We start from the raw sequence: 27,106 nt of genomic DNA, 5'->3' as shown, positions 1-27,106 counted from the left end.
CATAGCGCATAATGAGATCTATCTAAATCTGTACTCTTTCCAATAAGTCATGTCCCCAACTGCCAGTTCCTTTCTTGCTAGCGACATACACATATCTCTGTAGTCCTGTAACCTGACGGGAGTTACTGCATATTGACTTTATAGTATCACGAGGTCAAAGTTTGTTTCTACATTGCTTTTGAACCTAGAAGTTAATTTTTTAGGAGGCATAGAAGTTGGGACAAGCTAGGAGAGCAGGGCATTGCATCCGCTGGGTCAACTTCCACTGACTGTGTGACCCTGAGCATGGTTCATTCTGTGTTTCAAATTCCCATCTATAAAATAAGCATAGTAATCCCTGCTTGCTCTAGCTCGGGCTGGACCTGATACACAGTAGGTTTTTAAATGCTGAATGAATGGGGTTGAATAAGGTCCTATTTGTATCGGTAAAAGTACAAGTGAGACATTTTGTTGACTTGGCAGTCCTTCTGCATTAATTACAATAAGCAGTATTCTTTGAAAACTTTCCACATGCAGTTTAAACAGTTACTATAAGAGACTGTGTTCCTACCCTATTTAATATTTACAGATTTCTTTGATTGGAAACAAAAACACAAGCAAACCTAAGAAACTCATCTGTGTCCCCTTTATCTCTCCTGATCCCATGTAGTCCCTAAAAGCAGGGCTTGCTGCCCTTTCTTCATCTTGCCTTTTCAGCAGGTGAGCCAAGGTTGCAGAGGTGGCAGTCAACCAGAAAAAGTCACCGTTTGCTTTGATTTTTTTCCACCCATCAAGTCATAGAAGAGGCTGCCATTAAGCCTGACAGAGTTGTGGAATGAGGCCAGCACACCTGTAATCCTAGCACTTTGGGAGGCCAGGGTGGGAGAATCACTTGAGGCCAGAAGATGGAGACCAGCCTGGGAAACTGTGAGACTATCTCCACATAAAACCAAAAAAGTTAGCGGGGCATGGTGGCATGTGACTATAGTCCCAGTTTCTCGGGATGTTGAGGCAGTAGGATCACTTGGGTTTGAGGTTGCAGTGAGCTATGATGACACCACTACACTCTAAGCCCAGGCAACAGAAAGAGACCCTGTCTCAATTAAAAAAAAAAAAAAAATGTGGGCCAGGTGCAATGACTCATGACTGTAATCCTACAACTCTGGGAGGCCGAGGTGGGAGGATAGCTTGAGGTCAGGAGTTCGAGATTGGCCTGAGCAAAAGTGAGACTCCATCTCTACTAAAAATAGAAAAAAATAAAAAATATATATATATAATGTTGAATGAATTAGTTTGAGTGAGATGATTAAAGGATTAATGAGTAATGGTTTAAGTTAACAATTAAGAAAGATCTTTTGTGAGGCCGGACGCGGTGGACCTCCCTAGCACTCTGGGAGGCCAAGGCGGGAGGATCACTTGAGCTCAGGAGTTTGAGACCAGCCTGAGCAAGAGCGAGACCCCGTCTCTACTAAAAATAGAAATAAATTAGCTGGACACTAAAAATATGTAGGAAAAAATTAGCTGGGCATGGTGGCGCATGCCTGTAGTCCCAGCTACTCAGGAGGCTGAGGTAGAGGGATCGCTTGAGCCCAGGAGTTTGAGGTTGCTGTGAGCTAGGCTGACACCACGGCACTCTAGTCTGGGCAAAAGAGTGAGACTCTATCTCAAAAAAAAGAAAGAAGGACATTTTGTGGATGGGGCAATATTGCTGCACTGACAGAAGCAGGGTTCTCTAAAAACTTTCTGCAACCATTTATTTACATACATTTTAAACAGTTAATACAAGAAAAATATGAAGTGAACAGTTTATGACACAAGGTATCTTAAAAAGCAAATCAGGGAATTGAATTCCCTTATGACTCCAGGACTCTAGTTAAAATACCTTTTTTCTATTTGTGTTATTTCCATTTTATTTTATCTATATACTCTTGAGAGCCAGAAAAGTGACTTTAGCAACTCTATGAAAATCAGCAATTTCTGGAGACTGTTGATGAGAGAAGTAGTCAGTTTTTCACAAGGAACTGGCTTCTGCTCAGCTTCCCTCGCTCCCTGAGGTAAGCAAGCAGGTGCTGTCGTCTCCTCCACGTGACCTTTATTCCATACTTGTTCTCAGGGGTGTCTTTAACCAGAATGGGCCCAGGCTCTGGGCTGCTAGTAGTAGTAGTGTGAAGAGAGCAGCTTGGAAGGCTATTTTCCTTCTGTTCGGGGGGAACAGATTCTTCCTTCTCAGAAGAGGACTCCGGGGTCTGGATATCAGGGGGAATGAACACATAAGGGAAACTCTGAAGTGCATGTACTGACAGGTCCCCACAACTTTGGGGACTGAGCATTGGAACTAAGGGTCCTCTGGAATTGTCCTTTTCTGATTGATTGGGGCACTTCTTCATTAAGGGGATCTCCACTGTCTCTGAAATGGAAGAAGATTGTGGACTCTCAAAGGTTAGACGTGGAAACTTGGAGGTGGTAGATTTTCGACTTGAATGTCTTGCCTGGTCTCGGTAATGATGTTTCCGGTAGGCTGGGAACTGGCTTTCTGCTGTTGTATCAAACTCAGGTGATATCTCAACATTGAAAAAAAAAAAAAAAAAAAAAAGTGAGGCAAGCCAATGACCAAGTACTATCCTAACAGAGAAAACTACAGCCAGAATCCTAAATGGGATCCCACTATACTAATGGATACAAAACAAAAATAGCTGTCTAATGGCATAGTAATAGAAAGCTTGGGGCAAGTTATTCCATCTCTCTGGTCTTCTGTTTCCTCATCTGTAAGAAAGCGGACAGTGCCTCTTTCAATGTGTCATACCATATGCTGCAAGTTATTTAACTATCTTTAAACTTCATGAGGGCAGGGACCAGCAGTCTTGTTCACCATTGATCCCCAGTACCTAGCAGATGCCTGGGACAAAGAAGGCCCTCAGGAAATAATGAACGGCTGAGTCTAACAATAGGGGGTGAGATCATGTACAAAAAGCAACTAGCAGAGGACCTGGCCCATAATGAGTATTCAATAAATGTTCATTCCTGTTCTCACCCATAAGATTCTAATGTTTAAGTTTCTTCCACAATCCTGAAGCAAGTATTATGGTTCTTCCAAGAAGTCCTGAACAAGTTATATTTATTAAACACATTTATGCAGAGCTAATGCTTTTCTCTGGCCCTGTTGCTACACTATTTCCCTACTGTATAGTCGTTATATTCTCTTCCCTGGGCGTTTTTTTTTGTTTGTTTTGTTTTGTTTTGTTTTCAGACAGAGTCTCACTCTGTGGCCCGGGCTAGAGTGCCATGGCATCAGCCTAGCTCACAGCAACCTCAAACTCCTGGGCTCAAGCCATCCTCCTGCCTCAGCCTCCCAAGTAGCTGGGACTACAAGCATGTGCCACCATGCCCGGCTAATTTTTTCTATATATATTTTTAGCTGTCCAGATAATTTCTTTCTATTTTTAGTAGAGGTGGGGTCTCGCTCTTGCTCAGGCTGGTCTCGAACTCCTGAGCTCAAACGATCCGCCCACCTCGGCCTCCCAGAGTGCTAGGATTACAGGCGTGAGCCACCGCGCCCGGCCCCCAGGGCGTTTAAACTGAAAATATAACATATGCCATATTTGTGGATTTTTTTTTCAAGGTTCAATCCATTGAACAGTAAATAGAGTACCTGGCTAAATATTCCACTTTCACATGAAATTTAAGGAACAATCTCATTTTTTACTTGTTCTCACACGTCTTGCTTTCTTACCCAGTTACTGAGTGAAAAACTTTTACAGTGAACACTTTCAGAGGGATGGAGGTGGGAAGGAGGGATAGGACTCCAATCTCATCTAAGCCATTCCTTAGTTATTGTTTTGTTTTTGTTTTTGAGACAGAGTTTCACTCTGTTGCTGGGGCTAGAGTGCCATGGTGTCAGCCTAGCTCACAGCAACCTCAAACTCCTGGGCTCATGCGATCCTCCTGCCTCAGCCTCCCGAGTAGCTGGGACTACAGGCATGCGCCACCATGCCCGGCTAATTTTTTCTCTATATTTTTTTAGCTGTCCATGTGATTTCTTTCTATTTTTAGTAGAGACGGGGTCTCGCCCTTGCTCAGGCTAGTCTCGAATTCCTGAGCTCAAACAATTCGCCCGCTTTGGCCTCCCAGAGTGCTAGGATTGCAGGCGTGAGCTACCACTCCCAGCCCCATTCCTCAGTTTGAATTGAGAAAAGAAGATATACCACATGGCTTACCACAGACAAAGAGTACATTACCTCCTTGCCCCTGTCCTCATGAATCTTCTTATTCTTTGGAGGCTCTGGTTCAAGGGACAGAAAAGTCAGCATGCTGGAAAGTCTAACAGAGTAAAACTCAAAGTAAGAATCCCATGGCCTACCCAGGAAGTGATGGTGCTGTGGTCAATGGGCTTGCTAGGCACCTGTCGAGTGTGAGTGATGGGAAGCTGTGGTGATCCATAGCGGTGTTTGGGGCCCTCCAGTGGTTGGTGGTGGAATAGCAGCCGGGCTTTCTGGGAACGTTGGGGCCGTTTTTTTCTGGGAGGCATCAATAGGTGAATGAAGAGCAGTTAGAAACCACATGATGCTGTTTGTCTTCAGGGTGGGAAATAGGCTCCAATTTTAACCCGTGCCTGTAGAGAAAAAACAAAAGCTGGGAGAAAATAATTCAGATGATTCCCCAGCTCTTCCTGATCCTTTGCCAGCCAATTCTACCATAAACCACCATTCCTACCTCAAGGTTCCGGGGAACACAGCTTCCTATACCTACACCACCAGGCAAAAACACAGTATTCATATTTAACAACATTCATTCAATTAACATTTACTAGTATGTGTTAAGTGCCATGCTGGGTGCTGGGAATTTAAAGAGGAATAACCATTTATTCAACACTTGTTTATTAAGTGCCAAGCACTTGTAGTCACACAGCAGTACCTGTCTTCAAGGAGCTGAGAGTCTAGCAGAGGGAGACAGATAATTACAATACAATATGAGAATACAGTATACTTTCATTCACTTCAGGGAGGCTTTCTGGAAAGGGAGACACCTGACTTAGGTTTGGAAGGGCTAGGACAAAAAAGCACTCCAGCCTGGGGAACAACATACAAAAAGGCATGAAGACATGAAGGAGTATTGTAAATTCTGGGAATTACAAACTCAGCGTAGCTGGATACAGAGTATGAATAGATGAATGGCAAGAACTGAGGCTGAACATGGTGTTAGGGTCAGGTCAAAAAAACCAGGTGAGGCCGTATTAGTTTGGACTTTAGTCTTGAAGACTTTCAAGCAGAAGGATGTGATCACACTTGGTTTTTTTTCCTTAATTTTTCACCCTTGATAATTTTGAACATACATACACAAAAGTAGCCTGAATAACATAATAGGCTTCTATGTCCTCATCATCCAGCTCCAACAACAAGTGACCCATGGCCAATCCTGACCCATCTATACACCTATCTACTTCCCCTACCCCTGGATTACATTGAAGAATATATATTCTCATTTTATCATTCCCATTAATACAACTAAATAAATTAAATATACATACACACACACATATATATATAAATTCCTTGATATGAAATACCCAGCCAGTGTTCACATTTTCAGTTGTTTCATAAATGCCATATTTGTTTTATTTGTTTGTGTCTTTCAGACAGATAATCCTGGCAGCAGTATGAAAGAGAGAACAAGTATCCTGGACGTAGGGGGACCAGTTTGGAGGTCAATATGCCATCTGAGAAATAATGGGGTCCGAAACGTGAGCTGTGTCAGTGGAGATGGGAGGGTAAGACAGAGGCAGGTCAACAGGACCCAGAAAGTAATAAAAGTCTGAAAAAGTGTCCATTGGATCTAGTAACCAGATCGGCTCTAAGAAGGGCTTCTTCGATGGAAGGGTGGGACACAGGGTTGATGCAACAGGTAGAAGGGTAAATGGGAGGTGCAGCTGCGCATGCTGGAAAGTCACACAACAGAGCAAATTGGTTCCACTATACATTCATGATTCAGTCATTCAATCAACACCCACAAAATATAATATACTCTGACTTATATGACTAGGCAGTTGTGATACAGGTAAAGGGAAAAAAAAAAAAAGGCCGGGTGCAGCGGCCCACACCTGTAATCCTAGCACTCTGGGAGTCCGAGGCGGGAGGATCACTTGAGGCCAGGAGTTCAAGACCAGCCTAAACAAGAGCAAGACTCCATCCCTACAAAAAAATAGGAAAATTAGCAGGGCATGGTGGCGCTCGCCTGTAGTCCCAGCTGCTCAGGAGGCCAAGGCAGGAGGATCGCTTAAGCCCAGAAGTTTGAGGTTGCAGTGAGCTGTGAAGGAAGAAGAAGAAGAAAGAAAGAAGAAAGAAGGAAGAAGGAAGAAGGAAGGAAGAAGAAAGAAGGAAGAAGAAGAAGGACAAAGTCTCTACCCTCAAGGAACTAACATTTTAGGGAGAACCAAGGTAATAAATATATCCATTTGTTCATTCATTCATTCACTCAAGAAATACTTACTGAGTGCCTACTGTGTGCTAGGCACCATTCCAGGTACTGAAAATATATACCAAAGAACAAAATCAAATCAAATCACTGCCTTCATGGTATTTACACTCTAGTTGGGAAGTAATAAAGGTATGGAGAAAAATTAAACAGGACAAGGGGTTGAGCTGACTGAGTGCTATTTTAGACAGGGTTGTCAGCAAATACCAATCTGAAGAATTGATATTTGAGCAAAGACCTGAATGAAGAAAGGAGAATGAACAAGCAATGGAATTACAGGAGGGAAGAATATTCCAGCCTGAGAGAATAGTAAGTGCAAAGACTCCAAGGTGGGACCATGTCTGACCTGTTCAAGAAACAGTAAGGACATTGTGGAAGCAGTTCAAATGGCACAGGGTTATGGACTATAGATTTAATTGTTCTCAGTGTGATAGGAAACCACTGAAAAGTTCTGGACAGGGAAGGGACACAATCTGATTTATACTTTTAAAAGACACTCTATTCTAGGTGGGCACCATGTGAGAAAAGCTGGTTGAGGAGACAGGGGGGTGGATAAAGGAAGCAGGGTACTCAGAAGGCTCCTGCAAGAGTCTAATGGAGAGATGGCAGTGGTAGCAATGGCTACAGGGAGAAGTGTTGAAATTCATGACTTATTGAAAGTCACCAGCCTCAAATGGGCACTGTAATGCTCAGTAATCCTGCTGTTTCCTCGATCAATTCATTTTTCACAAAGGCTATCTTAAAACTTTTCCACTTTCTTAAAACTTCAGAAACCCCTTTTTATTCAACAAATGACCTTACTTCCTACTTGACAAACAATACAAAGGACAGAAGACACCAAAGGAAATACTCTTATTTTCCAGAAATCAAACATACAAACCTATATATATCTGCATACATCCTCTTTCTTTCTGCTTTTATTAGAGGTCAGTCCATTCTGCTATCTAAGGCCTTCCCCTCTGGCTGTGCTTTGGAGCCATTCTCACTCTATACATTTTTCTTAGGCAATCTCATCTGCTCACATTTCAATAACCACCTGAAGTAGATGACTTCAGTATTCAGATATTCATCTTAGAATTCTCTAAGCCCAAGATCCATATATCGCACTGCTTACTTGATAGCAACTAGATGTCTCAAATGCACCTCAAATTCAACATGTTTAAAACTGAACTCATGATCCATCATTCCCCCAAAGTGATTATTTTCCAGGGCCCTGGAAAGGAATGGCATCATTCTTTCAGTTATGCGCCAAAAACCTTGACATTTTCCTCTGCCATCCAACCCAATATCAACCCCTGTCAATTTTGCCTCTTAAAACATGTCTTCAATAAAGTTCTTCTCACCCTTCCTCCTCTCTCTCCCTCTCTTTCTCTCCCCACCAACCTTCTTCAAGTTCTAGCAATTCTTGCCTAGAGTATTGCAATAGCCTAAATGGTCAACTCTAATCCACTCTGGCACCCCCTGCAGGGGGACCTTTTAAAATACAAATCTGACCTGGACTCACTTCTGCTTAAAGTCTTTTTTTTTTTTTTTAAGACAGAGTCTTGCTTTGTTGCCTGGGCTAGAGTGAGTGCCCTGGCGTCAGCCTAGCTCACAGCAACCTCAAACTCCTGGGCTTAAGCAATCCTCCTGCCTCAGCCTCCCGAGTAGCTGGGACTACAGGCATGTGCCACCATGTCCTGCTAATTTTTTCTATATATTTTTAGTTGGCCAGATAATTTCTTTCTATTTTTAGTAGAGACGGGGGGGGGGGGGGGGGGTGTCTCGCTCTTGCTCAGGCTGGTCTCGAACTCCTGACCTTGAGCGATCCACCTGCCTCGGCCTCCCAGAGTGCTAGGATTACAGGTGTGAGCCACTGTGCCCGGACTGCTTAAAGTTTTGATTGGCTTCCTTTAATTTTTGGATAAGGACAAAACTCTTCAGTATGGCTAAGGCCCGGCTTCCTCTGGATCCCTCTGCAACTATACCACACTCCATTCAGGTCTCTTAGCCCAGCCTTATGTCACCATGCTTTCTTCTGCCACACAGCCTTTGCAGATATGATTCCATCTGCTTAAGACGGTTTCCCTTCCTTCTTTGTAAAAGGCATCAGATTTCACACCAAGCTTCAGCTCATCAGAAAAGCCTTTCCTGTTCTACCTAGTAACTCCTTAATGTGACCTCTAATTTGTCAGGTCACAGTTATATTTCTACATTTGCTTATTTGATTCTTTGAAAATGTTCTTCTCTCCCTCCATTAGACTGTAAGCTCAGGGGAAGGAGAATCCTTGTCTGCCATTGGGCCTGGCCGTGCCTGGCACATAGTAGCTCAACAAAATCAACTGAATAAGTAAATAAATAAAGCACTTTATTATATCTAAAGGCATGGCTTTGGGAGGGGAGCAAAAGACAGGTCAGTACTTGAAGATTGTATGTACTTTTTCTTAAGATGGAATAAACTTGAACAAGATCATACGCAGCCCTCAAGAAGCCCAGTCGGGGGATCGAGACATCGTTAATCGAGGAACAACTTCCCTCAGGAAGGACATCAACTAAAACAGACCACTAAAGGGGTAAGAAACCCCGAGGGGACGCAGGGGGCGTGTCGCCGGGGTAGGGGCCGGGGAGCGGAAGGGAAAGTAGACCGAGGGAGCCGGACCCGGCCCGCGCCATTTCCGCGCGTCCCCAGACTGTCCCTGCGCTCACCCAGCCCAGCCGCGGGGAACCCTCTGGCTGGTCCCCGACTCTCTACAGCCACCTCTCCCCCCACGAGCCTGCCTGCGGCCCGCCTTACCCGCCCGGCAAGGCCCGGCCGCCGCTCCTGTCAGGGCGCAGAGCGTTCGACCCCGGAACGTGGAGACAAGGCCGGCGCCGATTGGCGACGCCCCGTCACGTGACCGCAACGCTCCGCCGGCGCCAATTTCAAACAGCGGAACAAACTGAAAGCTCCCGTCCCGGACCCCACCCCCGGCCCCGGGCCGGGACCCCCTCCCTTCCCGGGATCCCCCGGGGTTCCCACCCCTCCCGCACGGCCGGGGACCCGGCCGGCCCGGCGCGAGTCCCTGTCCGGGGCCCTGGCTCGGCCCCCAGGTTGGAGGAGCCCGGAGCCCGCCCTCCGAGCCACAGCCCGGCAGCGGCGGCGGCGGCTGCAGTCTGGAGGTGAGCGGGGCGCAGGAATGGAGTCCGAGGCCCGGCCTGGCCAGTGGCAGGGAGCAGGGGCTCGGGCGCCGCTTCCGCAAGTCCTCGCGGCGCGGAGGTCACGACATGTAGCAGCGGGGCCCGGGCCACAAGTGGAAATTTGGGGCCACACGGGAAGGTCTGAGCGAGATGGTGCAAATTTTCTCTGCATCCAACCTCCTGGTCTTGGCCTTCTCACTTCCTTCTCAAAGCACCCCTGGGCCTTTCCTGGAAGTTTGACCTCTGCACCCTGCCCACAGGCTCGGGAGGGCTGGGGTGGCCTGCCTTCTTAGTGAGGACTTGGCTGGGATGAAGACAAAGCTTGTTCTGCATTGAGTCAAAGATCAACCCGCACACACACTCCCCTACTCGCAGGCGCTCTCACCATTAGGCAACACTGCCTCCATCCTACTCTATTGCAGGGCCTTGCTCCTGGTTGCAGAGAATAGCGAGGTTTTCCTTTTCAGGATGGGGGTGGAGTCAGAACAGTCACTCTGGAAGTCGTCCGGGCCAGAAAGAGTTGGCAATAATAAGAGGCTGGTCAGTAAATAGAAGAGAAAATTAAGACTTAGATATCCTATGGAAAAAGAATAGTATCTACTGATTGATGGGGGGAGGGAGGGAGGCCTGGAGAGATAAGAGGTGAAAGTAAAACTGAGATTTGCAAGTAGAAGGAACCTAGATATAAAGAAAAAAGAGGCTGCAGGGTGGGGAGTGCCCGTGACCTTTAAGTGAATGGCAAATGTTAAAGAAGTGCCATCATTTTTGGAGAGGTAGTAGGTATCCTAAAAAAGAAATAGCCAATTCCTCTGTATCTCAAAGTACCTCAAAATAGGATTATACAATTTTATTTAGTAGTAGTGTTCCATGTATCTATTAAAATCAACAAAGCATTCTTAGAAAGTAAAATATGTATAACCACGTGCAAGTACTAAAATGGCATTATGTAAATATACTGCAAATTGTGAAAGAAAATATACTTTTGTGAGACAGGGCCTTGCTCTGTTGCCCAGGCCAGAGTGCAGTGGCACAATCATAGCGCACTGCAGCCTCCAATTCCTAGGCTCAAGTCATCCTCCTGCCTCAGCCTCCTCAGTAGCTGGGACTACAGGCGCATGCTAATGTTTTCTTGTTTTGTAGAGACCAGTGTCTCACTATGTTGCCCAGGCTGGATCTTGAACTCCTGGCCTCAAGCAATCCTGCCACCTGGGCCTCCCAGAGCACAAGTATTATAGGCGTGAGCCACCATGCTGGCCCCCCTTTCGCCTTTTGAATTGCTTCTATTTGCTGTAATTTTAGCTTTTTTTTTGGTCAATAGGCCTCATCTTATTGACTGAGATCTTTTCAGAGGCTCAAGGAGCATTCACCTGGGCCTTTGCGCTCATGCACCTAGCCATATAAAGAGGAACACCTTTCAGTCTAACAAATCTGACATCCTGCTGCTCCTTGCACTTTCCAGGGTCCATGCTTATGATTCTCAATGGAGAGTGAAAACATAGATTCATAATGAAAACCAGCCCCCGTCGGCCACTCATTCTCAAAAGACGGAGGCTGCCCCTTCCTGTTCAAAATGCCTCAGGTGAAACATCAGAGGAGGAACCTAAGAGAGTCCCTGCCCAACAGGAGCCTAGTCAAGCACAGACCTCCAAGGAGGTGGCAGAGTTGAACTCCTGCAAGTTTCCAGCTGGGATCAAGATTATTAACCATCCCACCATGCCCAATACCCAGGTGGTGGCCATCCCCAACAATGCCAATATCCAAAGCATCATCACAGCATTGACTGCCAAAGGCAAAGAGAGTGGCAGCAGTGGGCCCAACAAATTCATCCTCATCAGCTGTGGGGGAGCCCCAACTCATCCTCCAGGACTCCAGCCTCAAGCCCAAACCAGCAATGATGTTAAGAAGACAGAAGTGATCACTGAGACGTTGGGACCAAAACCTGCAACTGGGGACGTGAATCTTCCTAGACCACCTGGAACCGTTTTGGGGCAGAGACAAGAGAGCTGTGGTATGTGGTCTGCAAGGCAAAGGGGTTAGGAGCACAGCCTTTCCTCTCAGGTAGCAAGGTCTGCAGTTAGTCCTGTTGCTTGCAACAGACAGGCATCTAGCCTGAGGCGAGGGAAGGTCTGTTTTCACCCTGAAACTTTGACCTAGATACTTTGTGGTATTGTTGAAAAGGTTGCAGTTATAATTTAGCATTTGTATTGCCTTCATTATATTGGAAAAGGAGCTATTATTTCTATTTACCCTTTCCACTGATCCTATAAGGAAGTAGGAATCTCTCCATCTTAATAAAGGAGAAGACTGAAACAAGAGGAGGAAAAGTGACCTTTTTGTGCAGATAATAGCTCTTTTGTAAGGTTGCCTTGATTGATCTTTAAGGCTCAGATTGAAATGTAATTTGAACTATGCTCCTGAATTTCTCCTGAGATGTTTAATGGGGCAGAGTAACTTAGAGCCACAATAGATTCAGCATGGTTCCCTGACCCTAAGGTCCTGGAGGGATGATTCCCTAACCACCAATTCTGATGGGCCTACTGGATGTGGTCAGGCGGAGCTAAGTGGGGCATTGGATTGTTTCCCCTCTAGCAGGCAGTGAGGCAGCAAGCTGCACTCTCGACAACAGCTTAACCAACATCCAGTGGCTTGGGAAGATGAGCTCTGATGGACTGGGATCCTGTGGCATCAAGCAAGAGATGGAAGAAAAGGAGAATTGTCACGTGGAGCAGAGACCGGTTAAGGTAAACTGTCACTCACCAGGAAAGTCAGAGACAGTGCAGGGAATTTCTAGGATGGGAAATGGACTAAGTGGCCTGCTGCAGCAGGATCTCCAAGTTCTTAGCATTCTGCTTCGTGCTATTCTGTATAACTTTTGAGCTACTTTTCTGCCTGGGATCTTTTTTCCCCCATCTGAAATTTCCATGAGGGCAGATTCCCTTGGCTCACTCTGTATTCTCATCAGCACTGAGTTTAGTTTTCTGCTCTTAGTAGGTACTTAGTAGGTATTTAGGAAATAATGAAGAGGTCTTAGTTTGGGAAGCCACATAAACTTCAAAGAGACTGCTCAACAGTATGAATTGAATACAACATAACAAGATAGTTTTATTAGAAGATATAACATTAACAGGAAATAAAGTGAGTTAGATGTGAATTTTAAATAGCTACCGAGCAATCAAGGTTGATCTGACCCAATCGTATAGTCTGGGTGTTTTTATTTTTTTTGTAGTTGCCACTATCATACATCTAGATTCTATTGTATATACCTGTTATTCATTCAACAACTTTTAAAAGAAAATTTACATTCATGTGTACATAAGTTAATATTAACTGAGCTGTGTACTTAAAATTTGTGTAGTTTATAAAGTTATATCTTGATTTTTAAAAATGTGAATGACCAGATCTTTGCCTAAGACCTAGCAAAATGTATGCTTTGCAGACATTTGTCCGTCCCGTGCTCTTGGGAATGTTTCTCTCTAATAAACATTGAAATGAGATGGGTTTATTCACATCACATCAGGAATAGAAATAGTACTAAGACCTAGGTCTCTTGACCCTCGAGTCTGAAAAATCAGCCTGGTTTTAGTATAAAATAAATCCTTTGAGAATCAAAGTATATACCCAAAGTCTCCTGAGAAGTTTCAACTAGAAGGGACTGGCCTTTCTCTTATTATTAGATAATATTTTCAGCAAAATGAATGATGACAGAGAAACAGTTCCTTGTTGGCTGGGGTCTAGGATAGATCATCTCCAAGATTTATTCCAATCCTAAAATTTTTTTTTTTTTTTTTGAGACAGAGTCTCACTCTGTTGCCCAGGCTAGAGTGAGTGCCGTGGCGTCAGCCTAGCTCACAGCAACCTCAAACTCCTGGGCTCAAGCGATCCTCCTGTCTCAGCCTCCCGAGTAGCTGGGACTACAGGCATGCACCACCATGCCCGGCTAATTTTTTCTATATATATATTTTAGCTGTCCATATAATTTCTTTCTATTTTTAGTAGAGATGGGGTCTCGCTCTTGCTCAGGCTGGTCTCGAACTCCTGAGCTCAAACGATCCGCCCACCTCAGCCTCCCAGAGTGCTAGGATTACAGGCGTGAGCCACCGCGCCCGGCCCCAATCCTAAAATTTTATTCTCTGAAATAGTGATCTCAAAGGGTTTGTTTCTAGTGCCATTCTATGGGACAAAGATCTCTCAGGGGATGTTCTTCAGGGGCCCAGCTCTTCAAGGGGGTCCTTCTTGTGAACTCTTCCGTGTCATTCCTTTTTCTTTCCCTTTGGCTTCTCATACCCCTCAGGTTGAGGAGGCCTCAGGAGCATCGATGTCCTGGCAGGACTCTGTGTCTGAGCGGCCGCCCTACTCTTACATGGCCATGATACAATTCGCCATCAACAGCACTGAGAGGAAGCGCATGACCCTGAAAGACATCTACACTTGGATTGAGGACCACTTCCCCTATTTTAAGCACATTGCCAAGCCAGGCTGGAAGGTAATATGTCCCATAACAACCAAAGTCAAGGTCACTCTGGCCTGACAGTTTGTCTCTGGTGCTGTGCTGCAGTTTGTATCCAGGGCAGCAGTTAAGTGCAAAGGATGCTAGAAATATAAACAAATGTATCTTGTGGATTGTGACCTGATCCTACTGAATCCAGGCAAAATGTTTAATAAGAGCCTTGTAAACACTTCATCTGTTACTACCTGAGTTTTATGGAGAGTCTTCAGTGTAGCACCCGAGCCTTCCTTCGTGCTACACTGAGCAGCAGTCCTAGATACCGGCAGCTGGAGTGGCTAAGTATAATATGATAGTTTTAGGAAAAGATCTTGAAGAAAAAGAAGAACCCAAGATTCATCGCCTGTAAGGTCAAATATCATTTCTAGCAGGGCAGGGATCTGCCCTTCGTTGTATTCATGGGAACACTGAGATGCGTGGGAGTCAGTGCAGCTCACACAGTTTGTCAGTGTCAGAGCACAAAGGAGGTCTTCTGACAGGTTGTCACTTCCAAGCCAGGACTGCTTTGTTTTGCTTTGTTTTCACCACAGTAGAACTCTTAACTTCATACTCTTGTGTCACGTTAATTTCCTAGTTTCTTAATTTCTCTCCCCCACCTATCTTGCTATTGATCACGGCTTCGTAGCCTCACTCCCCTCTCCCAGCCCCTGACAGCTATCCCGGCAGTTCCTTTGTCACCACCCTAAGGATGGCACCCCGTAGAATAAATGGGTTCATGGTCGAGGTAGACAGCTCTGCAGGGTGGAGTGTCAGGAAGAGAGGTGCCAACAGGTGAGTTTACAGGACGCCAGACAAAGCCTGTGCTGAGCATAGAGCCAGAGGCCTGAGGCTTATTTCCCCATTTGTTTCAAAGGTGATGTTTCTGAAGATAAAGTGGCTGATGGCTGTTTGTCTTTCTCTTCTTCCAGAACTCCATTCGCCACAACCTTTCTCTCCATGACATGTTTGTTCGGGAGACGTCTGCCAATGGCAAGGTTTCCTTCTGGACCATTCACCCCAGTGCCAATCGCTACTTAACGTTGGACCAGGTGTTTAAGGTGAGTTCTGGTTTCATCTAAATAGGGCCAGAGGTGGAGGTCATGGTAGCCATCTTAAAAAGAAACAAGTTCTCCTTGTGATGCTCTCATTTGACCAGGGGAGAGTTAGAAGCCAGCCAGCCAATTAGTGACTTGCATGAAACTCACTGAATTAAGTACAATTGACAGATACCAAAGATCACACTTCTGTGCTAGACCAGTGCGTAGGGAGGACTGTTCTGATCCCAAAGAGAGGACTTCCCAGGGCAGCATTTCCCTAACTTTCCTGTGAATAACAATTGCCTGGGACACTTGTTAAAATACAGTTTTCCAGGCCCCTCTTTTGGGGCTCCTGATTCAGTGGCCTGGGATGGGCCTGGGAATTTGTATTTTTAACAAGCATCTCAGGTGATTCTTATAGAGAAACTCTGGGAAACCTTGTTCTAAAAAAGTCCTTCTTTAGGCTGAAAACCAGAAGCTGAGCCACCAGAACATCTTTTCAGAAAGTATTGTCTTGGGATTTTAGAGTATCTGTAACGCTGCTTGCTGGTAGCTATAACCCTTCTTCTGGGAGGCACAGTTGTCTGGGGTGTCCCTCGGCATCAGTCAGGAATAGATGTTCTTCCCAGTCTGGTCAGATTGCCCACATTGGTGGTAACTTCATCTCATTTCTCTCCCACAATGCCTGGCCGCCACCAGCCACTGGACCCAGGGTCTCCACAATTGCCCGAGCACTTGGAATCAGTAAGATTCTTTCCGTCTGGCTTGGGGCTTGGCCTTGTTTTCCTTTCACTGCTCAGCATGGCTTTAGTGGACAGAGACAAGATGTGACGTGGGGAAGGGAGTCTACTGCCATGTGGCTGCCAACCCTAAACACAGAGCATCCTGAGGCTCTGGGAGTGAGAACTCGAGGCTGCTGGGCATGTGCCCACTTCTTCCCCTCCCACCGGGCATCTCAAAGCTGTGCTGAGCAGAGCAGGGCATGGCAGAGAGCATGCTGCAGCAGCCGTTTACGAAGCTCACTTTTCTACCTGGCTTTTCTTTGCCACCTGTATAGCTACCTGCTTTAGCATCCCTTGGGGGTGGTGAGGACACGCGGGTGAGGCGGTAGCACTGTTCTGCCGTCGTATGTCTGTATTCTGTCCACCTTCCCACTAACCACGGCTTTGGAGACTGCTCACCTGCATCTACCCCCTCAGGTCGGCTTTTTCTCTCTGGGCTGTTGTTAGCTCAAGCCCACGGTACCAGAGCAGCTAGTGGGGTTCTGCCTTCCCCCCTTACCTTATTAACCCAGGTTTCTTTCTCTCCCCATCTGCCACAAGCAGCAGCAGAAACGACCCAATCCTGAGCTCCGCCGGAATGTGACCATCAAAACTGAACTCCCGCTGGGCGCACGTTAGTATGGCAAAGTGGGCGTCAGGCCTGGTCCTTGCTTGGGGGGCGTATCTTCAGGGAATCAGATGCCAGGATGCTGTTCCCAGCTCAAAGGGATCTGAGCCCTGAGATTGAGGAGGGTGCACCCTGGTCCCCGGCTCCTGATCACTGCTGTTCCCTTCTAGGGCGGAAGATGAAGCCACTGCTACCTCGGGTCAGCTCGTACCTGGTGCCCATCCAGTTCCCAGTGAATCAGTCACTGGTGTTGCAGCCCTCAGTAAAGGTGCCGTTGCCCCTGGCGGCCTCCCTCATGAGCTCGGAGCTCGCCCGCCACAGCAAGCGAGTCCGCATCGCCCCCAAGGTAAGCGTCCTCGGCTTTTCTCTGAAGAGAGATTCCGGTCGATTAGAAATGTTGGACCTCCAGCCTCCAAAGCACTCTGCTAAGTGTTCTTTGAGAAGCTTATAAATCTAGTTGGGTAGACAAGGCATGAAAACATAGAAGGCCGGGCGCGGTGGCTCACGCCTGTAATCCTAGCACTCTGGGAGGCCGAGGTGGGCGGATCGTTTGAGCTCAGGAGTTCGAGACCAGCCTGAGCAAGAGTGAGACCCTGTCTCTACTAAAAATAGAAAGAAATTATCTGGACAGCTAAAAATATATATAGAAAAAATTAGCCAGGCATGGTGGTGCAAGCCTGTAGTCCCAGCTACTCTGGAGGCTGAGACAGGAGGATCGCTTGAGCTCAGGAGTTTGAGGTTGCTGTGAGCTAGGCTGACGCCACGGCACTCACTCTAGCCTGGGCAACAGAGTGAGACTCTGTCTCAAAAAAATAAAATAAAATAAAATAAAAAAAAAAGTAAATTAAGAAAACATAGAAGAAGGTAATAGCATTATAAGAGCTGAAAAGGAATTTAGATTACAGTGGAAGTGGTGTCAAAAGGCCTATGAATGCCTGATGAGTGTATCAAACTCAGACAAGGGCGATTGTGATAGATGGGCTGGACTGGCTAAGGAAGAGTTCACAGGGGAGGGAGGTCTCAGAGAGAAGCGGGTTTGGGGAAGCAAACAGGTGTGGAGAGAGCATGCCAATGTGCAGTGCCAGGGAGGCAGGAAATGCCAGTTTGTACCTGGTAGTAGTAGCGTGACTGGGTCAGTCTAGCTCAGGGGTTCTTAGCCTCAGTCCTGTTGACATTCAGGGCTGGTAAATTCTTTGTTGGCAGTGGAGGGGCTGTCCTGTGCATTGAAGGGTGTGTAGCAGCATCCCTTGTCTTCCCTACTAGGTGCCAGTAGCACCCCCGGGTATGATAAGTAAAATGTTCCCATATATTGCCAAATGTCCCCTGGGGGGGTAGGGAATCACCCCTGGTTGAGCACAGCTTGAGGGGAAGGTGGGAGGGTAAGTTTAGACCATACTGAGATAGCCATCAAATCCACACATAACCCTGCAGAGAGGGATTTGTGAACAGGGGCTGACATGAAACCAAAGTGAAGGGCTTCCCCCTGCCCACTCCAGTGAGCTGGAGATAGCGTAGACTCTGGAGTTTAGAGTGACTTGGGTTTGCTTTTATTTTTTTAATTTAAAAATATTTTAAAAATATTTTTAAAATATACATAAAATACACCATACATAATTTTGCATAGATGCATTAATGTGATTGTAGCATGTAAACTGTTCTGGTTTTAATGCAGTAGTTTCTTTCCCCCCGCCCCTTTTTCCTTTTTGGCTCCCCTCCCTCTTCCCTTCCGACCCCCACCCATATTACCGCTGCTCCCCAGATAACACGTGTTGATGATTTAGTATGCTTTCTTCCCTATTTTATCCATGCTCTTAGTACAATATACATATATGTAGCAATAGCCATTTTATATGCACACATACAACACATAGAACATTGAAAATGTGATCATATTGCACACACTTTTGTAAATCTGTCTTTTTCTAACTCGACAATAAATACCTCATGGAAGTTCTTCCAAGTCACTTGGCATAGTTCTAATTCATTGTTTTTTAATGTCTACATAATATTCCATGATGTGGCTATACCACAAAATTTTCAACCATTTCACTTTTATGGGCACATTTTGTTTCTAGTTTTTTGCCCTATAAATGACATTGCAATAAATATTTTTGCAAGTATCTTTCTTCCTAGTACTTTTATTTCTATGAGATAGATTCCCAGATGTGAAATTTCTGAGTGAAAAGGTATTTTAAATTCTACTAAATATTGCTAGATTGCTTTCCAGAAAAGCTGTAATAATTCACATTTTAAGGCCGGGCGTGGTGGCTCACGCCTGTAATCCTAGCACTCTGGGAGGCCGAGGTGGGCGGATCGTTTGAGCTCAGGAGTTCGAGACCAGCCTGAGCAAGAGCGAGACCCCATCTCTACTAAAAATAGAAAGAAATTATATGGACAGCTAAAAATATATATAGAAAAAATTAGCTGGGCATGGTGGGCATGCCTGTAGTCCCAGCTACTCGGGAGGCTGAGACAGGAGGATCGCTTGAGCCCAGGAGTTTGAGGTTGCTGTGAGCTAGGCTGACGCCACGGCACTCACTCTAGCCTGGACAACAGAGTGAGACTCTGTCTCAAAAAAAAAAAAAAAAAAAAAAAATTCACATTTTAACCAGCAATATGTGACAAGATCTATATCTTTGCCAGCAATTATATTACTAGTCTTTTTAATATTTGTCAATCTAATGTATATAAATTATTATATCTCCTTTATAATTTTATCTTTATCAGTAAGTTTGAGCATCTTCTTGTTATGTTTGGTCACTTGGAGTTGTCCTCTATGAATTGGTTACGTATGGACATTGCCCATTTTTGCACAAGGTTTTGTTACTGATTTGTCAGAGCTCTTTGTTGTTAAAATATTCACCTGTCTTTTATGCTGGAGATATTTTTCTAGTTCTATTGTTTGTTTCTTAACTTTGTTTTTGGTATCTCTCGCCACAGTAAAATTGTACGTTTTTATGTAGTCAAATATGTCTCTCTTCTCTTTTACAGCTTCTGGGTTTCCAGTCTTGGTTAAGAAGGTCACTCCTACTCTCAGATTGTACATGTAGTCTCCTAGATTCTCTTACAGGATTTGTATGGTTTTAAGGTTTTAATTTTTATGTGTAAATCTTTGTATACGGTGTAAGATAGGCATGCAATTTTATTTTCTCTCAGATGGATACTAATTATGCCAGCACCATATTATAGGCTCTCATCATTTACCCCCGGAATTGAACTACCACCTTCATCATATAGTATATTTTCGTATTTAACAGAGTTTAAAGACTTTAAAAAGACAAAAAGAGGATCAGTTTCAGTATGTCACTTATTGTCCTGATTTTGTGTCTTGCCTGGTGACGGTGAGTTGACTCGAGAGCCCCCTCTCACCTTACCTCTGCTTCCCTCTCAGGTGCTGCTAGCTGATGAGGGGGCAGCCGCTCTCCCCACTGCAGGACCAGTGAAAGAGGAGAAGCTCCTGCTTGGAGAAGGGCTGTCTCCTTTGCTTCCAGTTCAGTCCATCAAGGAGGAAGAAATCCAGCCTGGGGAGGAAACACAGCACTTAGTGAGACCCATCAAAGTGGAGAGCCCTCCCTTGGAAGAGTGGCCCTCCCTGTCCCCATCTTTCAAAGAGGAATCATCTCACTCCTGGGAAGACTCGTCCCTCTCTCCCACCCCAAAGTCCAAGAAGTCCTACAGCGGAATCAAGTCCCCAGCCCAGTGTGTCTCGGAAATGCTCGTGATCAAACGCAGGGAGAGGAGGGAAATGAGCCGGTCTCGAAGGAAACAGCATCTGCTGCCTCCCTGCCTCGATGAGCCTGAGCTGCTCTTCTCAGAGGGCCCCAACACTTCCCAACGTGCTGCAGAGTTTCCTTTCCTAGCAGATTCCTCTGAGCCTGCCGCCCAGCTTGGCTACTCCCAGGCTGAGGAAGGACCTTTTAAGACACCCATTAAGGAGATGTTGCCCATCTCCTCTACCCCGAGCAAATCTGTCCTCCCCAGAACCCCTGAATCCTGGAAGCTCACACCCCCAGCCAAAGTGGGAGGGCTCGATTTCAGCCCAGTGCGAACCCCCCACAGTGCCTTTGGCCCCCTGCCTGACTCCCTGGGGCTGATGGATCTCAGCACCACCCCGCTGAAAAGTGTTCCCCTCTTTGACTCACCCCGAGAGCTCCTCAATTCAGAACCCTTTGACCTCCCCTCTGACCCCTTTGGCAGCTCTTGCCCCACAGATATCGAGGCCCCCAAGGCAGGCCCCCCAGAGCCACAGGCTCCCAGCCTTTCAGCCAATCGTTCTCTGACAGAAGGCCTGGTTCTGGACACAATGAATGACAGCCTCAGCAAGATCCTGCTGGACATCAGCTTCCCCGGCCTGGAGGAGGACCCACTGGGCCCTGATGGCATCAACTGGTCCCAGTTCATTCCTGAGCTTCGGTAAAGACCTGGCCTTGCCCTTGTGCTCAAGCTGTCCACCATCCCCGGAGCTCATGTGGCTTGGCAGTCCAAGGCTCCGTGCACCCCAAGCCTCCCAGTGAGGACAGCAGGCGGGGGCCGTCCCTCTCCTCCTCGCTCTACCCTGCCTGATTATGCCAAGGCAGCAGTCATGCCCTGGCTGCTGCTGGGACCTTATTATGCTCCCAAGAGAATCTGATTCCTCTACTCTCCCTGCCAGGAGCTAAAGGGTAGGAATGGCAATGGCAACGATGACAAGAGATTAGGAACTCCCCAAACTGTTTCCGTTCTGTGCCCAGCAGTCTCTCACCTTCCCTGATCCTTGCAGTGTGGCTCTTGTAAATAGTGTAAATTCTCCAAATTCTCCTCTAATTATAAATGTAAGCTTATTTCCTTAGATCATTATCTAGAGACTGCCAGACAGTGGGTAGGATGACCAGGGGTTTCCGTTTGTTTTTGTTCCTTGCTTTTGGTTCCTAGAGAAGGGAGGACCTGCAGTGTACATTTTCTTCCAGGCCAAGGTACCTGGATGGAGGGTTCTTTATTGTAGGCACTCAGACAAGCAGGTCTGCTTGCCAGCGTCCTTCTTATTGCTCCTCCCTCCCACCTCCCCACGTTTCCAAGCCAGCTTTCCTGCACGAAGAAATCCTGGTTAAAAAGGTCTTTTTGTATTGGGTCGAGAGTTGAACATAGGGTGGGGAGATAGATGCATCTGAGGCAGAGTGTGGGTACCCAGATGTGCCCCCATTAGATATTTCCCTGATAATGTCCCTAATCATGCCAGGGAGACTAGCATTGATGAGAACTCAGGCAGAGGCTTGAGAAGGCTGGAAGGGCCCCTGACCTGCCTGGCTTCCTTAGCTCGCACCTCAGCTTTGCCAAGAGCCACCCTAGGCCCGGCTGGCCGCGTGAACGTGAGCCAGCCCAAGAACACTACTGCAACTACCTGCTCAATAAAATCCAGAGTGGAAGTGCTGGTCTCTGGTCTGTTGGTGTCTGGTCCCTAAGGCACGAGGAGGAGTTGGAAAAGAAAGGGGGTGATGACGGAGACCGTGGAGACTGGGAAGAGGCAAGGCCTGAAGCGACTTGAGGGAGCACACACAGGCTGTCGCGTGAACCCCTCCCGCCCGCAGTCTGCACAGGCACACATGCTTTCCCACACAGAAATAGCTTTCCCGTGACCTTGTTCCTTGGAACCTCCGTACTTGCCTGTTAGCTTAGTCTTTGGAGGCTCCTCAGTGAGAGAAAAGCCAGGAGGCACAGGCCCCCAGAACATCAGGGAAGGATGGGCCCAGTCCTGGTGCCTCCTTCCCACCTCCACCCCTACCCCGCCCTGAGGCCTGGGAGCCTCATCTGGAGCCTTCCTAGGCAATCCCTCCCCAGACACTGCTGCTGATACCATCTTTCCCGGTCAGAATTTACAAGACAGGATCCCCTGCCTGTCTGGCCTGCAATGCCACCAGGGGCCCCAGAGACCAAAGAGTCTCCAAGGACAGGTAAGGGTGGTAAAGGCCTCCCTGCATTACCTCTCAGGCAGCATCACCATAGCAACCCCAGCAGCAAACAATGGTGCCAGAAAGCGCTTCTCCTCCTGGGGAGGAGAGCCTCCCTCCTGGCTCTGAGGCCCAGAAGAAGAATGGCCAGTAACCTGCAAAGATCACTCGGAGGGCTGAGAACTCCACCCCATGTCAAAGAACCTTTCCTGCAGGTAGGGGGTGGGCTCATTGCAGCCTACCTTTTTGCACCCTGCTGGGCCACGGGCTGTCCTGTGGTGGGCCATGCTTTCTCCTGGGCGGCAGGCCTCCTGGCACGTAAACTCTCCACTGTCTTCCCTCTGTTCTGTGATAATGTGAACGTGGAGCTAGAACGGAGGAGACGCCTGGTTAGACCACTGCAGAAATGACGTAGGGGACCAGGCTCAAGAAACAGGTGGGGTTTGGGAATAAGAAAAGTCCCAGGGGTGGATAGGAGGGAGAAGAAATTTTAAAAGATGCACTTTTGTCACGGCCAGGCCACAAGCCGAGCACTGTGCTGAGTAAGGCCATTTCACACAGCACAGCATGCCAAGCAGGAGCACAGACAGTATAAGTCCCAGCTGTCACTCACTTGGCACCCAGCATGGGTTACTTACCCTCCCTGTCTCTTGCTTTTTGCACCTTTGAGATGGGGACAATAGCAATACTTGCTCATAGAGTTGTGCTGGTTAAGTGAAATGCGCTAAGTATTTAGCGCAGTGTCGACACCTACTTGCTGCTGTGTGTTTCCTGAGGAGCAGGGTGCAAACGCGGAAGGAACTGCCGTTCTAGATGCTTTCTATACTTGCATTTTCATGGGAAATGAGAGGAAAACACTGATGACAGAGTAACAGGACACCGGGATGGTAAAACACTCAGCCCCCGTTTTCTGGAGGACTTTCCTGGCATGTCACGAGGGCCAGGAGCACGTGAAGATGGGTGTCTACACTGGACTGTCTATGGGGCATTTCCCTTCATGACTTCCTCAGGCCTGGTGTACCCTCTGAGGAGCATGGGGGCCAGGCAGGAATGTGGGGGCACCAGAATGGAGAAGGGGGGCGAAGGTAAAGAGTGAAAGCTGAGCACAGAGGGTGGGAAATCAAAGCCAAGATAAAAGATGAGAGATCTGTGAGAGTGATACAGAGCAAGGCCGGAGGGGGCAGAAAGATGACTCCCTGCTGGCCGTCAGCGTCCAGGTGAGGATCGGGGCTGGAGGAGGCCGATGGCTTGTCTCCTCCAGCTGTGCCAGGGAAGGAGAGCGAGCGCCTCACCACGCCCTGCAACCTGCTGGCACAGCCATCCCCAGACTCCCTCTTGTCTCCCCAGATGGTCCAGGCCCAGGAGTCCCTGCCGATCTCCCAAACGTGGGCTCAGCGTGAGTTCTTCTGCCCCGGTGAGTCCTGGGAGTTTCCTGGCTTCCGCCGGCAAGCCTACCACCAGCTGGCCCTGAAGCCGCCGCCCTGCACAGAAATGAAGTCCAAGGTGCGGCATCGGCTAATCCACCCTTGGAAGGACGCAGCCCAGCACACGTGGGGCTTTCACACGTGGCTCGACGTGGGGCGTCTGCCTGCTGCCTTCCCCTCAAGGCCTGACCAGCCCTACGACAGCAATGTCTGGCGCTGGCTGATCGATTCCAATGCCCACCGCCAGCCCCCAGCAGAGCCCCCCATTCCCCCTCCCTCCCGGATGGGGCGAAGCAACTTCCTTACCTTCATCCATTGTACTCCCATCTTTGTGGACATGAATAGGAAGAAGCAGGTGATTTTCAGGGTGACAGCGGAGCTGAAGGAGGCGGAGAAGCTCAAGCTGAGGAGCCAAGCAAGGGCACCTCCACTCGATGCCCACGGCAACATCCTGCCCCCAGCGAACTTCAAGAAGTAAGATGCCTTCCTCCCCCAGGGGCTCGCCCAGCCTGCCGTGTGCAGGCAACCCCTTCCTCCCTCTGGTTCCTGTTTCTGGTGTCTCTGACCTTCCGACTTCTGGTCATCTGAAAACCAAGCTCTCTTTTCTGAGTGTAGCTGGAAGAGTGGGTGGGGTGGAGGCAAAGGAAGGACAGTGAGTCGAGGCACTGAATTATTTAGCTAAAATCTGGGGGCCACAACTATGCACTTAATACCTGCTAGGCACTGGGGATACAGAGAAGTGTGATTCAGTCCCTGCCCACCAGGAGCTTATGAAAAGATAGCTACCAGCCAGGCATAGTGGCTCACGCCTATAATGCCAGCACTTTGGGAGGCTGAGGCAAGAGGATTGCTTGAGGGCAGGAGTTCAAGACCAGCCTGAGCAACATAGCAAAACCACATCTCTATGAAATATTTTTTAAAATCAGCCAGGCACAGGCATACACCTGTAACCCTAGATACTTGGGAGGCTGAGTCGGAAGAATCACTTGAGCCTAGGAATTCAAGGTTGCAGTGAGCAATGATCATGTCACTGCACTACAACCTGGGCAACAGAGTGAGACCCTGTCCCTGAAAAAAAAAAAAAGAAAGAAAGAAAGAAAGAAAAGAAAAGATAGCTATCAAAGTAAGTCTACATGTGCAAATTGTCCAAAATGTGAGACAGAGAGAGTGTTTTGGGATTTATTTATTTATTTATTTATATTAAGAAACAGGGTCTTGCTATGTTGCCCAGGCTGGAGTACAGTGGCTATTCATAGGCGAGATCCCACTACTGATCAGCACGGGAGTTCTGACCTCCTCTGTTTCCAACCTGAGCTGGTCCAACCCTCTTTAGACAACCTGGTGGTCTGCCGCTCTTGGGAGGTCACCATATTGGTGCCAAACTCAGTGCGGACACCTGACTGGCATAGGGCACTACAGCCCAGAACTCTTGGGCAATCCTCCTGCCTCAGCCTCCCGAGTAGCTGGGACTACAGGCATGTGCCACCATGGCTGGTGACAGTGAGTGTTACGAGGAAATCAATTATTAATGGAAAGAACTGAAATGAAAGCTGGACCCAGAGGGCTTGGATTAGAGTCCAGACTGCACCACTTTGGCAAGTTGCTTAGTCTCTCTAGTCTTGATTCCATCACTGATGAAGTGGGAATCATAGATACCTGCTTCACCAGGTGAGGATAAAGTAGGTTAGTGAATATGTAAAGGAACCGAACAAAAATTCCATGTTATTACAGAAATTCAGAAAAGAGAGGGACTGCAGTGAGCTGGAATGTTCCCACCCAGGAAGGCTGCATGAGGAAATCAGGGCTCAGGGCTGCAAGGGCAGACGCCTGCTGTCAGTTCAAAAGGAGGGGCTGGAGCCCTGCAGGCAGGGTTGAGTGTTCTGAGCAGACAGGAACCGAAAGGAGCTGTTGGAGAACCCTGCAGCTCCCCCCACACCCTCCGCACCTGCCTTCGTGAGAACGCACAGATATTTCCCTGCTGTCCCGGTGGACACCGGGCTGGAGTAACAGGAAAGGGGGGAGGCAGGGAAATGAAGAGGGAATGTCTCAAATGCCAATCCCAAGGGCATTAACCGAAACATTGAGGATTGGAGGGGAAGGCTGTGGAGATTTTTAATCTTTAAAAAAAAGGACAGCAAAGGCTGGTAACTTTGAGAGAGTAGTCAGGACTGAGGCTTCTCTCTGCTGTCCTTGCAATGAGGTTTGTTGGTGATTAACAGGTGCTAACACTAGGCAGGCAAAGGGGAGTAAGGCTCGCAGGACTCCTCAGGACCGCAGTGCTGTTCCAGTCACGTTAGCTGCTGTTCCTGTCACCTTAGCTGCTTCATCTAATCCCCCAGGACCATCTGGATAGGAACTATTCTTAACCCCATCTTACAGGGGGCGCACCTCAGATGGAGAGCTCAAGTATCTTGTCCAAGTTCACACAGCTGACAATGGGCAGAGCTGGGATTTGAACCCAGGCAGTGAAGCTCCAGAGCTGCTTCTTAACCACTGTGCTCCACTTCCCCTCGTGTCTAATTGAGGAACCATACATGTTCAACAAACTTCAAACAACTTCTAACAAAACATGATGTCCTATGAAAGCAGTACAAGAAAAATATGATTATCTATAAAAAGAGCTTAGCATGGTGCTTAGCATACAGTAAGCACTCAATAAATGTGTGTGATGGTAGAGAAAGCAGGGCTTCTGGAGTGCAACTGATCTAGGTTGGAATCCACTTGCACTGAGTTCCCTGGTCTTCCCATTAGCAGAGAAGGGGGGACTTGAAGGATACTTAGAATCTAGATTGTGATATCATACACAGTATGTCAAAGAGGTGGAAGGTCACTAGCTACTTAATTCACCAGCCTAATGTTAAAACACACGCCAGGGTGCAGGCCACTGGCGTAGATCAGTGTCCTTCCCTCCGTAGGGGTAGAAGACAGAGCCAGCCTTCCCTCTCTCACCCTCCCCACCGCGCCTGGATCTCGCCTTTGACGTTTCTGTTCTCTCTGCACCCCTGCCCTCAACAGGTACCGACACATATCTGCTGGTGGGAGGTTTGAACCCCAGGGCCTCCAGCTCATGCCCAACCCACGTCCCAATAATTTCGCTAGGTGCTGGCCCTGCCCAAACCCTCTGCCTCACTACCAGGAGAAGGTGCTGAGGCTGGCCTCACTACCCAGTGCGCCCCTGAGCCAGGACCTCATAAGGGATTACCAAACTCTGATAGAGGACCGGGTTGCCTTGCCCCTCCACCATCT

General features: G+C 47.6%; 3 protein-coding genes across 14 annotated transcripts; 2 read left to right on the top strand and 1 right to left on the bottom strand.

Moving 5' to 3' along the window:
• Positions 1-1,857: 1,857 nt before the first annotated feature.
• On the bottom strand, positions 1,858-9,251 carry RHNO1 (RAD9-HUS1-RAD1 interacting nuclear orphan 1). The gene is made up of 3 exons (XM_069490783.1): positions 9,221-9,251; positions 4,337-4,588; positions 1,858-2,540 (listed from the first exon to the last, which is right to left on the bottom strand). The coding sequence occupies exons 2-3, from the start codon at positions 4,502-4,504 to the stop codon at positions 1,983-1,985; spliced, it is 726 nt and encodes a 241-aa protein (XP_069346884.1). The 5' UTR covers positions 4,505-4,588; positions 9,221-9,251; the 3' UTR covers positions 1,858-1,982.
• Positions 9,252-9,327: 76 nt separating this feature from the next.
• On the top strand, positions 9,328-21,918 carry FOXM1 (forkhead box M1). 12 transcript variants are annotated; one of them, XM_069489324.1, is made up of 9 exons: positions 9,328-9,585; positions 11,063-11,611; positions 12,196-12,344; positions 13,895-14,086; positions 15,016-15,144; positions 15,823-15,867; positions 16,449-16,518; positions 16,683-16,858; positions 19,904-21,918. In XM_069489324.1, exons 2-9 carry the CDS (start codon positions 11,110-11,112, stop codon positions 20,927-20,929), a joined length of 2,289 nt encoding a protein of 762 aa, XP_069345425.1. In that variant the 5' UTR covers positions 9,328-9,585; positions 11,063-11,109; the 3' UTR covers positions 20,930-21,918. The 12 variants fall into 12 exon arrangements, with proteins under 12 accessions (XP_069345425.1, XP_069345424.1, XP_069345423.1 ...); XM_069489323.1 differs by having other exon boundaries at positions 16,446-16,518; XM_069489322.1 differs by having other exon boundaries at positions 12,193-12,344.
• A 661-nt stretch (positions 21,919-22,579) lies between these two features.
• TEX52 (testis expressed 52) lies at positions 22,580-24,338 on the top strand. Its single transcript, XM_069490030.1, has 2 exons — positions 22,580-22,651; positions 23,784-24,338. Exons 1-2 carry the CDS (start codon positions 22,580-22,582, stop codon positions 24,336-24,338), a joined length of 627 nt encoding a protein of 208 aa, XP_069346131.1.
• Positions 24,339-27,106: the final 2,768 nt, after the last annotated feature.

Source organism: Eulemur rufifrons, chromosome 16 (genome assembly GCF_041146395.1).
Source record: "Eulemur rufifrons isolate Redbay chromosome 16, OSU_ERuf_1, whole genome shotgun sequence".
In the NCBI taxonomy this organism is placed as follows: Eukaryota; Metazoa; Chordata; class Mammalia; order Primates; family Lemuridae; genus Eulemur; species Eulemur rufifrons.
The sequence above is the reverse complement of the archived record's forward strand: the minus strand, read 5'-3'. Positions and strand labels throughout refer to the sequence as shown.

Bases quoted from the DNA above. Each gene is read 5' to 3' on its own strand.
- TEX52 (XM_069490030.1), top strand. From the start codon at position 22,580: ATGGCCAGTAACCTGCAAAGATCACTCGGAGGGCTGAGAACTCCACCC. The intron at 22,652-23,783 runs GTAGGGGGTGGG...TTGTCTCCCCAG, and splicing joins TCAAAGAACCTTTCCTGCAG to ATGGTCCAGGCCCAGGAGTC.
- RHNO1 (XM_069490783.1), bottom strand. From the start codon at position 4,504: ATGCCTCCCAGAAAAAAACGGCCCCAACGTTCCCAGAAAGCCCGGCTG. The intron at 2,541-4,336 runs GTAGGCCATGGG...TTCAATGTTGAG, and splicing joins ACAGCACCATCACTTCCTGG to ATATCACCTGAGTTTGATAC.
- FOXM1 (XM_069489321.1), top strand. From the start codon at position 11,110: ATGAAAACCAGCCCCCGTCGGCCACTCATTCTCAAAAGACGGAGGCTG. The intron at 15,145-15,822 runs GTGAGTTCTGGT...GGCCGCCACCAG, and splicing joins CGTTGGACCAGGTGTTTAAG to CCACTGGACCCAGGGTCTCC. The intron at 16,859-19,903 runs GTAAGCGTCCTC...CTTCCCTCTCAG, and splicing joins GAGTCCGCATCGCCCCCAAG to GTGCTGCTAGCTGATGAGGG.